The sequence below is a fragment of the Heteronotia binoei genome, chromosome 17, assembly GCF_032191835.1.
Source record: "Heteronotia binoei isolate CCM8104 ecotype False Entrance Well chromosome 17, APGP_CSIRO_Hbin_v1, whole genome shotgun sequence".
Taxonomy (NCBI): Eukaryota; Metazoa; Chordata; class Lepidosauria; order Squamata; family Gekkonidae; genus Heteronotia; species Heteronotia binoei.
This window is the reverse complement of record NC_083239.1, coordinates 18,833,210-18,849,836: the sequence shown is the minus strand read 5'-3', so window position 1 is coordinate 18,849,836 and position 16,627 is coordinate 18,833,210. Positions and strand designations below refer to the sequence as shown.

The following is a 16,627-nucleotide window of genomic DNA, read 5'->3' as shown; positions in this document are numbered from 1 at the left end:
CCCTTAGTTCCTCCAAAATGCACACACAGAGACCACTGTTGCTATCTCCAACTCGTTCATCCCAGACTTTCAGGCTTTGTCATGTGGCTGCAAGCTTTAGGATTCCTGCCCCTCTCTGCTGACCTCCTTACATTTTATCATCCTTTCATTCTGCAGCATACCATGAGATGTGTAAGGATGAATATGTCATGGTGATGACCTGGAAGAAAGCAGCCGCTGGTGAAATAGTCTACAACAAATGTCCAGCCAATGCCACAGGTAGGCAGCTTGGTGGGAAGACATCCCCATAGAGGGAGTCTATCAGAGGAAAGTAGCTGAGGAGACCTTAAGTGTGGTAGATGATGAAGATGAAAGTAGGTATGCCATGAAATCTGCTCACCCACCTGACTATCCCAATGGAAACTGAAGGCTCCTTTCTGTAAATTTCAAAGATACATCTGTACCAGCCAAAAGGTTTTTAATAGACTTTGCAGCTCTCTGCCAATTTCTGTAGTGCTTCAATGTGCAAAGTAGTTCTTCCACATTATACATGCCAACTTCACAGTTCCTTACATCCAGCACATTACCCTGCCCTCATGTGTCACTAGAACTTTAAATTTTTTTAAAAAGAATGTGAAAATAGCTTATTTTGCAACTTTGTATAATTAAAAAATTGCATATAGGCAGGCCTCTTTTTGTAGCTGGAGCTCCTTTGCATATTAGGCCACACCTCCTTGATGTACCCAATCCTCCAAGAGCTTACAGTAGGTCCTGTAAGAAGAGCCCTGTAAGCTCTTCGAGGATTGGCTGAATCAAGGAGGTGTGGTCTAATATGTAAAGAAGCTCCTGCCACAAAAAGAGCCCTGCATATAGGTATATATTTTGCAAGCTTTCTGCTTTGACACCTTTTCAAACATTCCTCCCTCCACCCCTTGAAGATTTTACATTAGTCATGCAAATTTAGCCATATTGGAAGAAGCACATGTTTGGTTGTGTGCAATTTTGACAATATGTTTTTGTTTTATTTTTTTTTTTAAAGATGGTAAAATCTACACCTTGAAACAATTTTCCAGTATTATGAGTGGAAGAATCTCTTATTTACTGTTAATATAATGCAACATCCCAGGTTTGTGGAGAACCTTTGAAACAAAGACATAAGCTGAATAAAATAAGATTGTAATGGAAGTTCTCTTGTGGAACCATGACATGTCTAAATCCTACTTCTCTAACTTCTTCCACACTGTGCCCATTTTAATTTTCCTCCTGTGTGATTCCCTTAATAAGCATATTTACAAGGATGAGGTTGGAAAGAGGTTGTTGCGTATATGGGCAAATGTGTCAATATATAAATATATATAAATTCTGCTGGCAAAACATTCAACTTTGTATCCTGACAAAAAGGTTAGTACTTACAATATGGAGGTACTAGAACAAATTCCATTTCTGTAAGGCTTGGATAGGATAATCTAACCCAGGCAGATTGTTTCTTCAATGGAAAAGGTTTCTGTTTCTGGAACCTTCAAGAAATGTCCAGGGTAGCTTTGGGCAGCTGGTCTGAGTAGGACCAAGCATGGTCCACAGCTATGAGAGGTCTCTAGTTGTCTTATCTTTTTTCACCCCTAGGATCTGCCAGTCGCCGATGCCTGCTGAACTCCCAGGGTGTGGCTCATTGGGGTGCTCCCAGCTTTGCACGCTGTGTTTCCCATGAATACCGATACTTACATCTCTCAGTAGGTGCAGACTCTGACAGGCAAATGAGCCTCTCTCCCCCTCCCTCCCCCCTTCTTTCTCTTCTGTACTGTTACCCCCCCCCCCCTTGTAAAAAGGAGGGAGAACCTTATGGAAGGAGGAAAGGTGTGGCTGAGCATTTCAAAGTAATAGGCAAAGCAGTAGCAGTTTCATAATTCTTCATGCATTTCATTGATTGTGGAAGCTGTTTTATATACATGCATAAAATTCTGGCTTTTTAAAAGTGATGTGATGGATTCTTCATATGCCTGTCTACAGGAATGCATGTTGGAAAGGTGAATTCTGTTCTTAGTGCATCTAATTGGCCAAGACTGAAGATGTCGGTCTTCCAGAGCAAGTCATATGGGTGTGGGTTTGTGCAGTGAATAGAAGGAAATGAAGGGATGTTGTAATGCAGGGGTCTCCAACAGATAAGCCACAGTTTGCTACAGAGTAGTGTATGTAACCCCAACAAGACCCAGGGAAAGAGTTCCCTCTGTGTTTCTTAGCTGATAGCTGCATTTCTGGTGCTCTTTCTAGATGAAACAAAGTTTAGTAATGTGGGGTGGGGGTGGCTCAGGATATTTTTTGTTACTCTGAAGTAGTTCTTGAAGAAAGGGTTGCTGACGCCTGTTTTAATGGGTTGGGTTGGGTTAGGGCAGTTCATAGAAAGTGTCCCATTTAAGTCCTGTGGATTTCAGGGGCTTCAAATGTGTTTAGCTACCTCCAGCCTCAGGAGGCAATTTTATGATGAACTTCAACCAGTCTGTCTCTAAATTAATCCAGGTGTCTCTAAATTGTTTATTCTGACTGGCAGCAGCTCTCCAAAAACTAAGGCCTTTTAAATTCCTGTAGTCTGAGGTCCTTTAACTGGCAGTTGAACCTGAGATCTGCTGCATGCCAAGCATGCAATCTAGTGCCAAGCTTGGGCCTTCTCTGTTCTGCCCTCTAGATCCCAATGGATAGCCATGTTGGTTTGAAGCAATGTGACAAAGTTAGAGTCCAGTAGCATCTTTAAGACCTTTATTCAGGCTGTGAGCTTTCATGTTTGACAAAGTGTGCATGCACATGAAAGCTCACAGCCTGAATATAACTCTGTTGGTCCTAAAGGTGCTATTGTTCTACCCTTATTTTTAACTTTACTTTGTCCTAAATTCAGCTCCGAGAGCATCTGGCCAAGGGGCAGCGCATGCTGGCAGGAGAAGGCATGTCTCAGGTGGTCCGTGGGCTGTTGGAACTTGTGGCACGCAAGACGTACTACAGCGGGGACCTGTTGTTCTCTGTGGAGATCCTGCGTAACGTCACAGACACTTACAAGAGAGCAACCTACATCCCTTCTGCAGATGATGTGCAGGTATTGACACAAGATTTTGGAGATGGAACAGGTCTTCATTAAGTCCTATTTGAAGCGGCTATCATTCTTTGTGACTGTTGAGAGACTTTGTGGGGAAAATTTCAAGAATGTTCAGTGTTCCTTAGTTTTGTTTTTGTTTTACTTCACTAAAAACACATATTTACACGCTTTGCATGAAAGTTTTATTGCTTCCGGTGGTTATCTTATATTGCTTATCTTCACACTGGCTCCAGTAGTATTTACTGTTACTTTTCAGCATGTTGGCTGGGTCCAGACCGACACTTTAAGCCGACACAGGATTGGCTCACAGACAGATAAAAAAATTAAATCCAAACACACACATCTGCCTGCCATCCTGCTCCTGTACTCACCCCATCCTTAGGCATTTCAGCCATGGCTCAGAAAGCTACCACTTCTGAAGTGGCAGCAGATTTTACAGCAGCATGCCGTCTGCCTTTCTAGCGCATGAACATGAGAGTGTGCAAGCAAGATGGACTGGTGGTATGAAAAACCGCCAGAGTGCATGAGCACATATGTGCATGACCACTAAAAATGTATAGGAAAAAAGAAACCCAAATTGCACCAATGAGATGGTATGCAGCAACCTCCTGACCACACCAGAGCGCCTCCCATGTGGGAAATGGGCAACTTGTGCAGGAGCGTCTGATCAGGGATTCATCCACTCCATTTTGAGCTGGCTTAATTTGGGATGCTTCTCATGTGCCCCAAACTGCTGGCCTGGACCCTGCCATTGACACCTAGAAACTTGCTTTTTCAACAAAACCCCAAAAGCAGAAAAACCGAGGGTGCCAAACTGTGAGCAGAGTTGCCACCACAATATTTTGAAGTTTGTTTAGAAGGTGAGGAAGAAGCAGAACAGTTTTGATATGAGTGGTGAAATTACTCAGGAGGATTTCTGCAAATCTCTCATTTTAAGGCTGATCCAAAAGGATAATCATACATGTGTAATGGCTGGATCCTTCTCCAGAAGCTGTCTCTCACCCTCTCCTTTTCCCTACAGCGATTCTTCCAGGTTGTCAGCTACATGGTGGATGCGGAAAACAGGGACAAGTGGGAGGATGCTCAGCAGGTGAGCAGATGCAGGTTACACATATGTTGGGGGGGGGGGGTTGTCTTCTTTTTCTCTCTCACACACACATACATCACCTCCTTGGATCTGCTTTTTAGGTCTTGCCTGGCTCTGTCCTTCTCATGAAGGTGGTTGAGGATTTCATCCATCTGGTGGGGGAAGCTCTCAAGGCTTTCCAGAGTTCGCTCATTGTCACAGAAAACCTAGGTGAGTAACCAAAAGGGGGTGGTGGGAAGGAAAGCTTCAGAGGGGCTGCATTGGAAACCAGACCGGGAACTGGAGGGCTGAAATTTGTTCATTCGTTTGTAGTCCCCCTTTCTCATAGAGACTTAAGGTGGCTTACAGAATTAGGAAAACAATGCATCAAAGACCAGTATACTATAAGAAGCTAGCAGTACAGTAAAACTGGAATACAATATTGGAGAAAGCTGAAATAAAATCAGAAGAACAGGAAGTCTTGCTCTGTTGTCTAGATGAGAGTTCCTAGGATTTGTGTCATCCTTAGACTTTGCATGGCCTTCTGGTCACAGGAACAAATATTGCACACCCCTTGCTCTATTCAGCTGGAGCATTCAGATCTCCAACTAGACTCCCCAGACCATGAAGTTCTTGGTTCAGTGTCTGAGATGTTTGAAAAAGGACCTAGAGGTATTGGTGGTTCACTCATTTAAAAAGTCCAGTAGTGATGCCCTCCCCTTCCCTTGTGCTGTCCCTTTTTTATTCTCTCCCACCCTTGGCAGTAATCAGCATCCAGAGAGAGCCAGTTTCTGCAGTCTCCAGTGACATCAATTTCCCCATGAAAGGTCGCCGGGGAATGAAAGACTGGGCACGGCACTCAGAGGACAAGATCTTCATTCCCAAGGAAGTACTGAGCCTCTCGTCCTCAGGTAGGCGGTGCTGGACAAGCTGCTCTGCATCTGGGGTTGTGGTGAGTGGGTAATACATGCACTTCTCCATTGGAAGTAAAAAGAAGGGCCATATGGATTGTTTGCTGAAGTTAACCCAGTATACACGTGATGGCCAGTGTGTGGGTATTATAGATGTAAAATGCATGTCTGTAGGTGTAGTTGCTTATTAATTTTTAAATAGTCACAGTCAGTACATTTGAAATCTGGAAAATCTGTAGTTTGATGTCTACATTTTAAAATTTTATTTTTGTTATTTATAGTCCTCCTTGCTCACTCAGACTCAAGGTGAATTACACAGTAATACAGTCAACAGGATGGGACATCCAAGAAGCAATGCATCAATATTGCCTTTTTATTCATTCCTCTTCCTTCACAGAAACAGATGAATCAGCCTATTTTGTCATTGGCGCCATATTGTATCGTACGCTGGGATTGATCCTGCCACCTCCTCGGTGAGTAGTACATGTGAAAGTGTGTGAGGCAGAATGCTCTAGGTATGTTTATACTTTATCTCCAAAGAAATGTCAAGGATGTGTGTGTATGAGTGTGTGTGTGTACTGTCCATTGTAAATATCCGCACACCAAAGATGTGGGGCAGAAAACTTCCCAGTGCTGTTTTGCCCTGAGTAATTTCCTTTTTCTAAATGTTCATTGTGCAATTAAAGTTACTAACAACAAATGAATGCCACTGCCAATAGAGTATTTGTTTATTAACTTGGTTTGTACCCCATTTTTCTTCCCAATGGGCACCTAAAGAGGCATACAAAGTTCTGTTTCTCTGTTCTCCACAACAACCCTGTGAAGCATTGAGAGTATTATTATTCTAATATTATATTTTAGGGAAGTTTGGCAGTTTCAAAATTGTAGTCAATATTTTTAGGTGATTATTCCTAAGAACTGTGTGAGAGAATACATGTATGTTTTCCTGGATTTGTAAAATTTCCAGATTTTTTTCTGATTCTGTTCTTTAGGAAACCCTGTATCACTGCATTTGTGTTTAAGTGAAACCAAACTAATTTGTCACTACATAGTCTGTGAACTAGCTTGTGTGTGCACACACAGACACATGGTCACACAAATGTGTCAGAGACTGTGGAGTTAGAACCAATGACCATGGCAACTGCTGCTACAGTCTGGCTTGGTTAGTTACTTGGGATTGTGAACCGGCCTTGTGAACCTTGCCATCTAAACTTGCTTGGTCAATAACAATCCTGTGCCTTCTGCCTGCTGACTTCTCCTCAGGCCCAGCTTCTCGGCTTCATCCTCATGAATCTTAACCTCAAGGTTCCTAAACTTGAGTGGGATTACAAATGGAAAAATTTCCAAAAGAAGATAGAACTTTAATTTGGTACTTGCCCTCAGCTGCTAGGACATTGTATGCGCATTTGTGGAAGCAAGAAAAAATACCAGAGAAATGGGATTGGATTGTAAAAGTTATGACATGGAGTGAAATGGACAAGTTGACAAGAACCTTAAGAGACTATGATTTAGAAGTATTTAAGATGGAGTGGAAAAAGTTCAGAAGATACGTAGAAAAAGAGTGGAAAATAAAAGGACATTGGACAATTTTTGATAATGACTAAGTACAAGAGGGAGGAGGATATTGATTTTGGTTCTTATTAATTAAGGGTACCTTTAATATTAAAGTATATAACACCGGCGGAGGTCAAATAACAGGGGTAGAAAGTAATATATGGGATAGATTAAAAAAGTAATTATTAATGAAGTAAAGTTCCTAAACTAGAGAATGGCAGGTTTAAATTTAGGCTGTGGCCACACTGGAGGCTCGATGCAGTCCTGGTGCAGTGGTTTCAATTGCTGCTGAAAGGTCCGACCAGACAGCACACCCTGATGTGATTTTCCCAGCACTCAGCCAATGGTCAGATGTCCACATTATTTCAGCACCTCAACCACAGAGTGTGCTGTTGGGTCATTAAATGCTGGCAGGTGCATGAGCATATGCGCTTATACACATATTGGCAGCAACTCTGTTGAGTCAATCCATCTCATGTTGAGTTTCCCTCTTTTCCTGCTGCCTTCCACTTTTCCTTAGCATCATATTTTTCTACGTACAGGGGAGGTGCCCAAATATGTAGACCCTTCCTTACTTTATCAGCGGGTGGCCTGATTTTGCAGTATCTGGTTTACTTTTAGATGTTGTGTTCTGAATAGGCATGGGCACAAACTGGGGAAATGGTGGTTCATTTTGTGATTCATTTGATTTCTGAACTGGTTTGTGGTTCATTGGTTTGTTCGGTTTGGGAGGTGTAAAACTCACTGGGAGTCTTTAGCAGGCTCTCCTCCATCTACCTTCCAAGTTTGGTGAAGATTGAATTTGGAATGTCCGAGTTATAGCCCCCCCAAAGCAGGTGCTCCCAGGAAAATTCAGCTTCAGCTCTCAAGACAAGTAACTCTTCTCTTTTAATGCTGCAGAATGGGAGCTCTGTGATTGGCTGAGCTGCCAATCAAGCTATGGACTACTTCTATTTTTGTTTCTAGGGCTCCTAGAAGTCCATCCCCAGCATTGCCTAGGAATTGATTGAATCAGTGCCAGGCTGTCTGGGAAAACAAACCAAACAAAGTACCAATGGCTGAAGAGGTTTGGAACAAACCATGAATTGGCCCAATTTGTGCACGAACCACAATTAGTGGATCGGTTTGTGCTCATGTCTAGTTCCGAATAAACAGCAAGAAGTTTACCTGGGAGTTGGGAGGTGGAAGGCAAGCTTAGTAGTTCAGCAGATATGCCATCAAGCTTGTGATGATCCCAACTAGTTCCAGTTTTATCCCAGCCATTAACAGGTCTTTGAGTTCTTCTGGAAGATGCTTGGGCCCTGATTTCAAGGCAAGAATCCTGTGATTTCAAGACTACTTCTGTGCATGCTTTTAATGTACACATTAACATCTGGCATCTGGATCGGGGCGGCTCGGCGGTGCTGATGTTGTTGGACCTGTCAGCTGCGTTCGACACGGTCGACCATTGGTTACTGACATGCCGCCTCGCCGACGCGGGGATTCAGGGGTTGGCTTTACAGTGGCTTTCCTCTTTCCTCGAAGGTCGGGGACAAAGGGTCGCGATTGGGGGTGAGCTATCCCGGAGGCGCACGCTTGATTGCGGAGTGCCTCAGGGGGCGGTTCTCTCCCCGATGTTATTTAACATCTATATGCATCCCCTTGCCCAGATTGCCCGAAGGTATGGGCTGGGTTGTCACCAGTATGCTGATGACGCCCAGCTCTATCTACTTATGGATGGCCGACCAGTCTCCGCCCCGGAAAATCTAGACCGGGCATTACAGGAAGTGGCTGGGTGGCTCAGACTGAGCGGGCTCAGGCTAAATCCGGCGAAGACAGAGGTCCTTTGCTTGGGTCGTCGGGGCCCAGGAAGGGAAATCCCCCTACCAGCTTTTGAGGGTGCGCCGCTGATAGCGGCGGACAAGGTCAAAAGCCTGGGGGTACTATTGGAGCCTTCCTTAACGATGGAGGCTCAGATAGCAGCCACTGCCAAGTCCGCATTTTTTCATCTTAGGCGGGCAAGGCAGTTGGCCTCCTTCCTGGAGCGCGACGACCTAGCAACAGTGATCCATGCCATGGTCACCTCGAGGTTGGACTACTGTAATGCTCTCTACATGGGGCTGCCTTTGTGCCGAACCCGAAAGCTGCAGCTAGTGCAGAATGCCACGGCCCGGCTGTTGTTAGGGCTCCCAAGAAGGGAGCACATCCGGCCGGGACTCTGGGATCTGCACTGGCTGCCGATAGCTTACCGAATCCGGTACAAGGTGCTGGTTATTACCTTTAAAGCCCTATATGGCCTAGGACCTGCCTACCTGAAGGACCATCTCTCCCCACATGTGCCCCAGAGAGTACTGAGATCAGGAACTCAGAATCTCCTGGTTATCCCCGGGCCAAAGGAAGCCCGCTTAAAATCTATTACGGCCCCCTCCTGGTGGAACCAGCTGCCGGAAGAGGTGAGGGCCCTGCGGGACCTCGCCCAGTTCCGCAGGGCCTGTAAGACAACCCTCTTCCGGCTGGCCTATGACTAGCTGGTACAAGAAACAAGAAACTGAGTATAGTTACACTGAATGTCTGCTGTCCCTAATGTTTTAAATGTTTTAAATGGTCTAATATTTTAAATGGTTTAATGTTTTAAAACTTAAATGTATTATTATTCTAATGTTTTATGCTTAAATGTTATTTATGCCAGATTTCTGTGAGCCGCCCTGAGCCACTTGTTGGGAAGGGCGGGATATAAATCATAAAATAAATAAATAAATAAATAACACATGAATCTACCTTGTACTGAATCAGACAATCGGTTCATCATGGTCAATATTGTCTACTCAGACTGGCAACAGCTCTCCAGGGTCTCAGGCTGAGGTCTTTCACATCACCTGAGTCTTAACTTGAGATGTTGGGGGTTGAACCTTGAACCTTCTGCATGCCAAGCAGATGCTCTATTCTGAGCCATGGCCTCATCCCAGCTTTAGAGCACAATGGGGTGGTCAGGAAGATGTTCTTGATCCATTTTAGATATTAAAAAGGTAAAGGTAGTCCCCTGTGCAAGCGCAGAGTTGTTACCGACCCATGTCGTCATATCATGGCAGACTTTTTACAGGGTGGTTTGCCATTGCCTTTTCCAGTTATCTACACTTTACCCCCAGCAATCTGGGTACCCATTTTACTGATCTCAGAAGGATGGAAGGCTGAGTCAACCTTGAGCCAGCTACTTGAACCCAGCTTCCGCTGGGATTGAACTCAGGTCATGAGCAGAGCTTGGACTGCAGTACTGCAGCCTACCACTCCAAGCCTACCACTCCAGTACCACTCCACGCCACAGGGCTCATCACCCCATGGGTCAGTAATGACCAGGTGCTTGCACTTTTGTAGATATTACAGTGATTTAAAAATGTAGAGATGGGTGGGGACACATAATAAAGTAGGTTACATACTTTGCACTCTTTCTCCCAACCTTGCAAGTACCAGTTATTGGGGAAGAAAACTGAATGGTATATACAAATGGTATATTGTGGTCTCCTCCCCCAGAAAAAAAGCACTTGGACTTTTTTTTTAAAAAAAGTCACAAGATTACAATCTAACTTCAGAACTCCTCTTGAGCAAATCAGCAAACTTGTTTCCCTTCCCTCTGCAGAAGTCCCTTGTCTGTCATGTCCAGGGTTCTTACGGTGACAGTGAGGCCACCAACCAAGACTGTGGAATCCTTGATTGCTGTAGAATTGTCCCACATCTTCAATGTAAGTGCATAAACCCCTTTGTGAACACAAACAAATTAATGTGGCATGGAAACCATGGCAAATACCATCCAACTCCAAAAGTTTTGTCTTTTTACATATATATTCTGTTGGATTCCCTCCTTGTCCAACTTCCATGAATGTGTCTTGCATACTAGAAAATAATGGGCCAGTGATTCTATAGAGGGAACGTCGTGTAGCCAAATCCCAAGATCTCGGGTTCCCCTTCTCTCTCCCTCTGCTATGTCTTTTGTAGCCATCACATACATTTCCCCCAAAGCAAAGTGTGTATCCATAACCTCTAATTTTGAAAAACAAAGTTAAGTCTTGGTTTCTAATAGAGGATGAAATGCAGTAGATGGGTTTTTGGCTTATTGGTTTGTGTTGTCGCTCGAGGAATGACACAGCACCTTGTAAATTGGAAGCAGATCCAGAAGAACCCTACATTCTGGCTATTGGATTGCAATGAAATGTCCACCCCAGCTTTTGCTGCACCCAACTTATCTCTTTCCTTCCTTGTCTGCCTCATCAGGGCACTTCGCATCCACAATGTGTGACTTGGGAGTACACAAAACCGTGAGTGCATTTTGGCCTACTATTGTGTGATGTGTTTGTGTGTGAACCTCTCATGGTGTCAGAACTTGAAGAACTTCAGACGATTCCCAAACTCGTTACAAAGTATAGGATCTTTATTGAGAACTATAGTGCTGGAGGTACGAGATAACAGTAATGCCAATACTGGCATTTGGTTACATTTTATGCAGTCAGAAGAGATACCATAAAGTCATCTTTCACACGGATTGCAGACAAGTGTCTCCTTCCCAGGCTCTGTTATCAGAAGGGAGGATGCTCTCCTGCTGTGAAGGCCAAGCGGCCTGGCTTCAAAAGGCCACCTGCAGATGTGGACCCTAGGCTATCGGTTACCCTTCAGTGATCACAGAACATTGCCAGGCCCTGGGATCTTGTGTTAGTTGTTTATACAGCATAGCATGGGTTAGTATCAGGTTACAGCATGGAGTTGGTCTGGCTAACAGCACATAGGAAAGTTACAAGTTCTGACATACTGCCCCCCCTAAGCTCTTCGCCTTGGGCTTGTGTGGGTACAGTAGGTGGAATTTCTTGAGCAATTGCGGGGCGGATACATCTTTGGCTTTGACCCATTCGTCACAGCTCGGGGGGGAAGTATTTCCACCTAATAAGGTAGTACAACACCCCTCGTCTGACCATGGAGTCCAGGATCTCCTGCACCTCATGGTGGCTCTGGCCCTTCACTCGAGTAGGAGGTGGCTCTGGAGGGCGAGGGTGCCAAGATGTAGCTCCAGGATCTTTGCGAAGAAGGCTGCAATGAAAAACAGGGTGGATCTTACTCAGTAACTTGGGTAGTTCTAATTCTACGGTTACCTTGTTGATTACTCTTTTGATCTTAAAGGGACCAAGGTATTTGGAGGTTAACTTGCGACACCCTTGAGGCAGAGGGAGGTTTTTGGTCGATAAGAACACCGTTTCCCCCTCCTTGAGCTCCCATTGGGGGGAGTGCTTTTTGTCAAAATGGCGTTTGTACTCCTCCTTCGCTTCCTCCAGGTTTTCTTGTATCACCTTCCAACCCTCGCGCACCCCCTCCCACCACTGTTGGCAGGACGTTGGTTCGGGGGACCCTGCTGGGAGAGGGAGATGCGGGAAGGGCTTCCCTTCGTAACCATTCACTATCTGGAAGGGGGAGGTTTTTGTGGAGCTATGTAGGCTGTTGTTGTACCCATATTCTGCGAAGGCTAGCAGCTCGACCCAGTTTGTCTGTTGGTAGTTGACATAGCAGCGGAGATACTGCTCCAGAAGTCCGTTCACCCTCTCCGTCTGTCCGTCTGTCTGGGGGTGGTAGGCGGAGTGAGGGAGGTGGAAGTGGATGGCTGACTCTGGCATCACTAGTGCCCATAAAGCATGGAAGCTGAGAGATGATTCTCCTAGCTTTGCACACAGTTTTCTTTTCCTGCTCTGCAATCGACTTTGAAGCTTGTCTTGCCTACTTACCTTTCCTGGGGCCTGCAGTAGTCCTTTGGCTGAAAAAGAGTGCCATCAGGTGGGAAAACATTTTGTGGCCCAGGAGGAAGTATTCCTACTTCATCCATGTGCATAGGCCACAGTTGGTCTTCTGGTAGTCCCACAAGTAGGACCTTTATATAATCCCTGTGAGAATTATGTTGAAAGCAGTTATCCAAGCATAACTTCTCAACAGACCTATGCTCAAGGATGACTTACTAAAAACTCACCTTGTTAGGAGTTACATCAGTGGTGGTGGAATGTGCTGTCTAGTCACAAGCAACTTATGGCTATTGTGTAGGTTTTCAAGGCAAGAGATGACAGAGATGGTTTATCATCACCCATCTTTTTGTAGACTTCCTTGGTTCTCTCCCATTCAAGTAGTAACTATGCCTGCCCTGCTTAGCCTCTGAGAGCCGATGAGATTGGACTAGCTGAGCCAGGTCAGGTTACATTAGTAGCATCTCTGTTAGGATTCAAAGAGATTAGTTGGGGCTTATAAGAAAACAAGATCAGCTTCTTGAGACTGTGGCAGTCAGCCAGGATGTATACTTGCATTCAGAGCTAACATTGTTTATGAACAAGATAAGCAATGCCTTTTGTGTCTTTTCTGCTCTATTTGGTCTTGAGCTGTCCAGCAGTCTAAGGCAGTGGCTATCTCTAGATTTGGTTCATTGTGAAGTTGTGTTTAAATACAGCATGTTTTCCTGGATAAGCCCATTGTGTATTGCTGAGACCTGGCTGTTTCTGGCATCCATATCTCTGTGAATTTTGCATATCAGATATAACGTACTTGTATATCTGCAAGAAGTATTACACCTGTTCCAAAACTATTACACTGGCTGCTTATTTCTTTCCAAGCTTATTTTAAGAAGCTCCCCACCTGCTGAGCCCTTTATGACTTGGGGCCGATATATCTGATGGACTCTCTCCCCCCCAGCATGAACCCAGGTATCATTTATGGTCCTCAAGCCAGTTTCTCGTTATCATCCTGTCACCTCTGCACTTGTTGTTTGTGGAATGGGCTGCCGAAGGAGGCAGGAAGGGCTTCAACGTCCAGAAAAAGCTGCAAAGCCAATTTTCAATAAGGATCTTCACAGGGTTTGAGTTGTCATTGGGTGGAATGTTGTCAGTTTGACCTTGTGGATTTTTTCACTGTTGGAATATTGAATTGATCATAGGTGGTCTTGAGGCTTTATGCACAGAAGATCAGAATAGAGATATTTTAAAACATATAAAATGGACCAGCATTGCTCTTGGATAGTGTGCATATGAGCAACAAATCTCTGTACAGCAAACTTTGGCTTGTCAGGGTTACCCAGTGTCTTGTCTAAGGTAATATCAGAGACCTGAACTACCTCAGGGAGCCTCTTAGTCTGTTCCAAGTACTCCAGTGTTATAGACCCAGGTGTACCATTTGCTCCAGTGTCTCTCAGACTGAGTCAAGTCTTAGAGGCTTCAGTTGGCCAGGCTAATGTTCCTGCTTGGGTGCAGGACTGGCTTTCTAGCCAAGCCATCCAAGTGATTGCTTGGGGAAACAGAGACCGATTCTTCACTAGCCTTTGTCCCGGTCTCATGCTCCTTTCCCCCCTAGCTCTTCTGCCCGATTTTGCACACAGTGCTGTGGGGTCACAACTTGCCCCACCTTTTTTCCAAGTTCCCTCCGCCACTTCAGGAACCTGGTTTTCAGAGAATCCTAAAGACTCACGGGAGTTTGGGAAAGAGGTGAGGCAAGTTGCAGCCCTCGTGGCAGTGGGTGCAAAATCAGTTGGAAGAGCTGCGGGGAAAAGAAGCACAGAATCAGAACAGAGTCTAGTGAGGAATCAGGCACAGTGCACCACAAGGGTGTGACTCACTTCAGCCATCAGTAGTTCATGAAATGATGGGCACCCCCTCTTGTGCCCACCCTGCAACTGGCCAGGTGCAAGCCACAAGGGCTTGGCCCCAGCTGGCAGCAGCACAAGTCCAGGAGTGGATGGTTTATCTTTTGAAATAACAAAATACTTGGAAGTGTGTGGTTTGATCAGACTGCAGCTTCAGTTGTTCCATCTATAAGACTGGAATAACAGTAACTCACTTTATACAGCTGATGCTGGATTAGTTTAAGAAGTTGGTGTATCTGCTTTCACTCTTCAGGCCTGGCTCAGGGGACAAAAGAATTCTAAATATTTGCTTAAAGAGGTTTTTTATTCCACTTCCTCTGTAACAGGCTGTAAGTAGATTGCAACCCATTTAAAAACTTACACATGGTTAAAAAGCAAACAACCAAATATAAAACCTTCCTAGTGACTGTCAGTGATCAGTATTAGCAGTAATCTTGTCAGATCATAAGAACAGAAGAAGAGCCCTGTTGGATCAGGCCACTGGTTTACCTAATCCAGCATCCTGTCTCACACAGTGGCCAACTGGTTGGGGACCCCTGCTCTAGAAGGCCAACAACAGGGCATAGAGGTTGAGACCTTCCCTTGATGTTGCCTGCTTGCTCTGGGATTCAGAAGTTTAATGCTTCTGAACATGAAGGCTCCCCCTTGGTCATCATGGCTAGTAACTACTGATAGACCTATATGTCTAATCCCCTTTTAAAGCTGTTTATTCTGTGGCCATCACTACATCCTCTGGCAACAAAATCCACATTTTAATCACTCACTGTGTAAAGATAAGAACATTAGAAGAGCCCTAGTAGATCAGACCAGTGGTCCATCTAGACCAGCATCCTGTCTCCAACCACCAAGAACTTCCAAAGTCCCCATTAAAAAGTTTACGTTTTCTCAGAATTAACAAAGGTTGATGCCTTCCTGACATGTTCCAGAAGGCTATCCCATGATGTGGGCATTGCTGCAGAAAAAATGCAGATGCAGATTGCAACAGTAAACCCCTTTCTGTAAGCAGGCAAGTGAAGCAGACTTTGGATGGAGAAATAGAGGAGTTGCACAGAGATATACTGAGAATGTCCTGAAGAGATCTGTGTTCTAGGCCAGAAGGGGATTTTAAAGGTAGTCACCAGCACCTTGAATTGAACCCAGGAGTACATTGGCTCCTAGTGCAAAAATTGGCATAATGTGTGTACAAGACCAGCTTCAGATAGAGAACAAGCTGCAGAATTTGGCACTCCATTTTCTGCAAGGGCAACCCTGTATAGAACATATTACAGTCTCAAGGTCACTGTGGTATGGATCCATGTGGGCTGAGTCCAATCTGAATGCTAAATGATGTTCTAAAAAACCACTTTTTGCTATAGTTCACATCTATTTCTGTTGTAAAGAGCATCCTTCAACAGAGCCACAGGACTCTTAACTGATAGGGATAAATTAACCTCAGTGAAGGAGAGCAGAAAAGTACCCTCAAGGATGTTGCTGTTGCCAGCCAGCATCCACTCTGTCTTGTTGGGAGTCAATTTCAGTTTGTTCCCCCCCAGCCACTAGTCCATGGCAAACAGGCATTGGCCCAGAACAGAGTAAATGCTTCTCTCTAACTGCATTAACAAGGCAGGTTTATTAATGGTTAAGAGTGGTTTCATATTGTTGCTGATCCAGTTGGGCTCAGAAAGCTCACCTGCTTACTTGTCCACACATCATGGGTTCTTTCTGCCTCACTCCCCTGTATAGTTACATGATGTCCTTCAAATAATCTGCATGAAAAGAAAGATGTTCTTTTTTCCTTGTTTATTGGGTGTTCTTTAGAGACAGGATAGGAGCTACCTGTTCCTGGTTCTTTTGCCCACAAATACAATTTTTTTTTCTGTTTTGTGTATTTCTTAGGGCATTTCTATGCTGCAGTTCTCCCCCAAGGGACTTATGGAATGTTCCAAAATGCAAAACAATCCAGTTCAGATAAACAAAGCAAGCAAAGGAAATAAAACAAATCATGGGTCCACCTTAATTCACTGGACGGGCTCACTTAGGCCCAGGGCTTTCTTTGTAGAAAAAGCCCAGCAGGAACTTATTTGCATATCAGGCCACACACTCTGACATCAACATTGTTTCACACAGGGCATTTTTGTAGAAAAAGCCCAGCAGGAACTCATCTGCATATTAGGCCACACCCCTGGTGCCAAGCCAGCCAGAACTGTGTTCCTGTGCATTCCTGATCAAAAAAGCCCTGCTTAGGCCCCAGACTCTGAGCCATGGATAAGGCCTCTGGCCCCACGCAGGTTTAAGCTGCTGAGAACACAAATGGAAGAGCTTCCCAATGTTTAGGAATGTGGACTTCACATCTCCCCAAGTTTAAGCACCTGGAATTGTGGCAGTTCCCACCTCCAAACTTCCAGGGTTACCTGAAGGTGGGAAGC

At 44.8% G+C, this 16,627-nt stretch overlaps 1 protein-coding gene across 6 annotated transcripts in view; it reads left to right on the top strand.

Moving 5' to 3' along the window:
• Positions 1-16,627, top strand: part of ADGRB2 (adhesion G protein-coupled receptor B2) — a 305,016-nt gene that overhangs the window by 195,082 nt on the left and 93,307 nt on the right. For all 6 annotated transcript variants that reach the window (XM_060257849.1, XM_060257848.1, XM_060257847.1 and 3 more), the window contains 9 exons: positions 157-258; positions 1,603-1,709; positions 2,867-3,061; positions 4,083-4,151; positions 4,250-4,358; positions 4,892-5,038; positions 5,436-5,511; positions 10,206-10,308; positions 10,838-10,881. In XM_060257849.1, the coding sequence (XP_060113832.1) occupies positions 157-258; positions 1,603-1,709; positions 2,867-3,061; positions 4,083-4,151; positions 4,250-4,358; positions 4,892-5,038; positions 5,436-5,511; positions 10,206-10,308; positions 10,838-10,881 (952 nt within the window). The remainder of the gene's footprint in view (positions 1-156; positions 259-1,602; positions 1,710-2,866; positions 3,062-4,082; positions 4,152-4,249; positions 4,359-4,891; positions 5,039-5,435; positions 5,512-10,205; positions 10,309-10,837; positions 10,882-16,627) is intronic.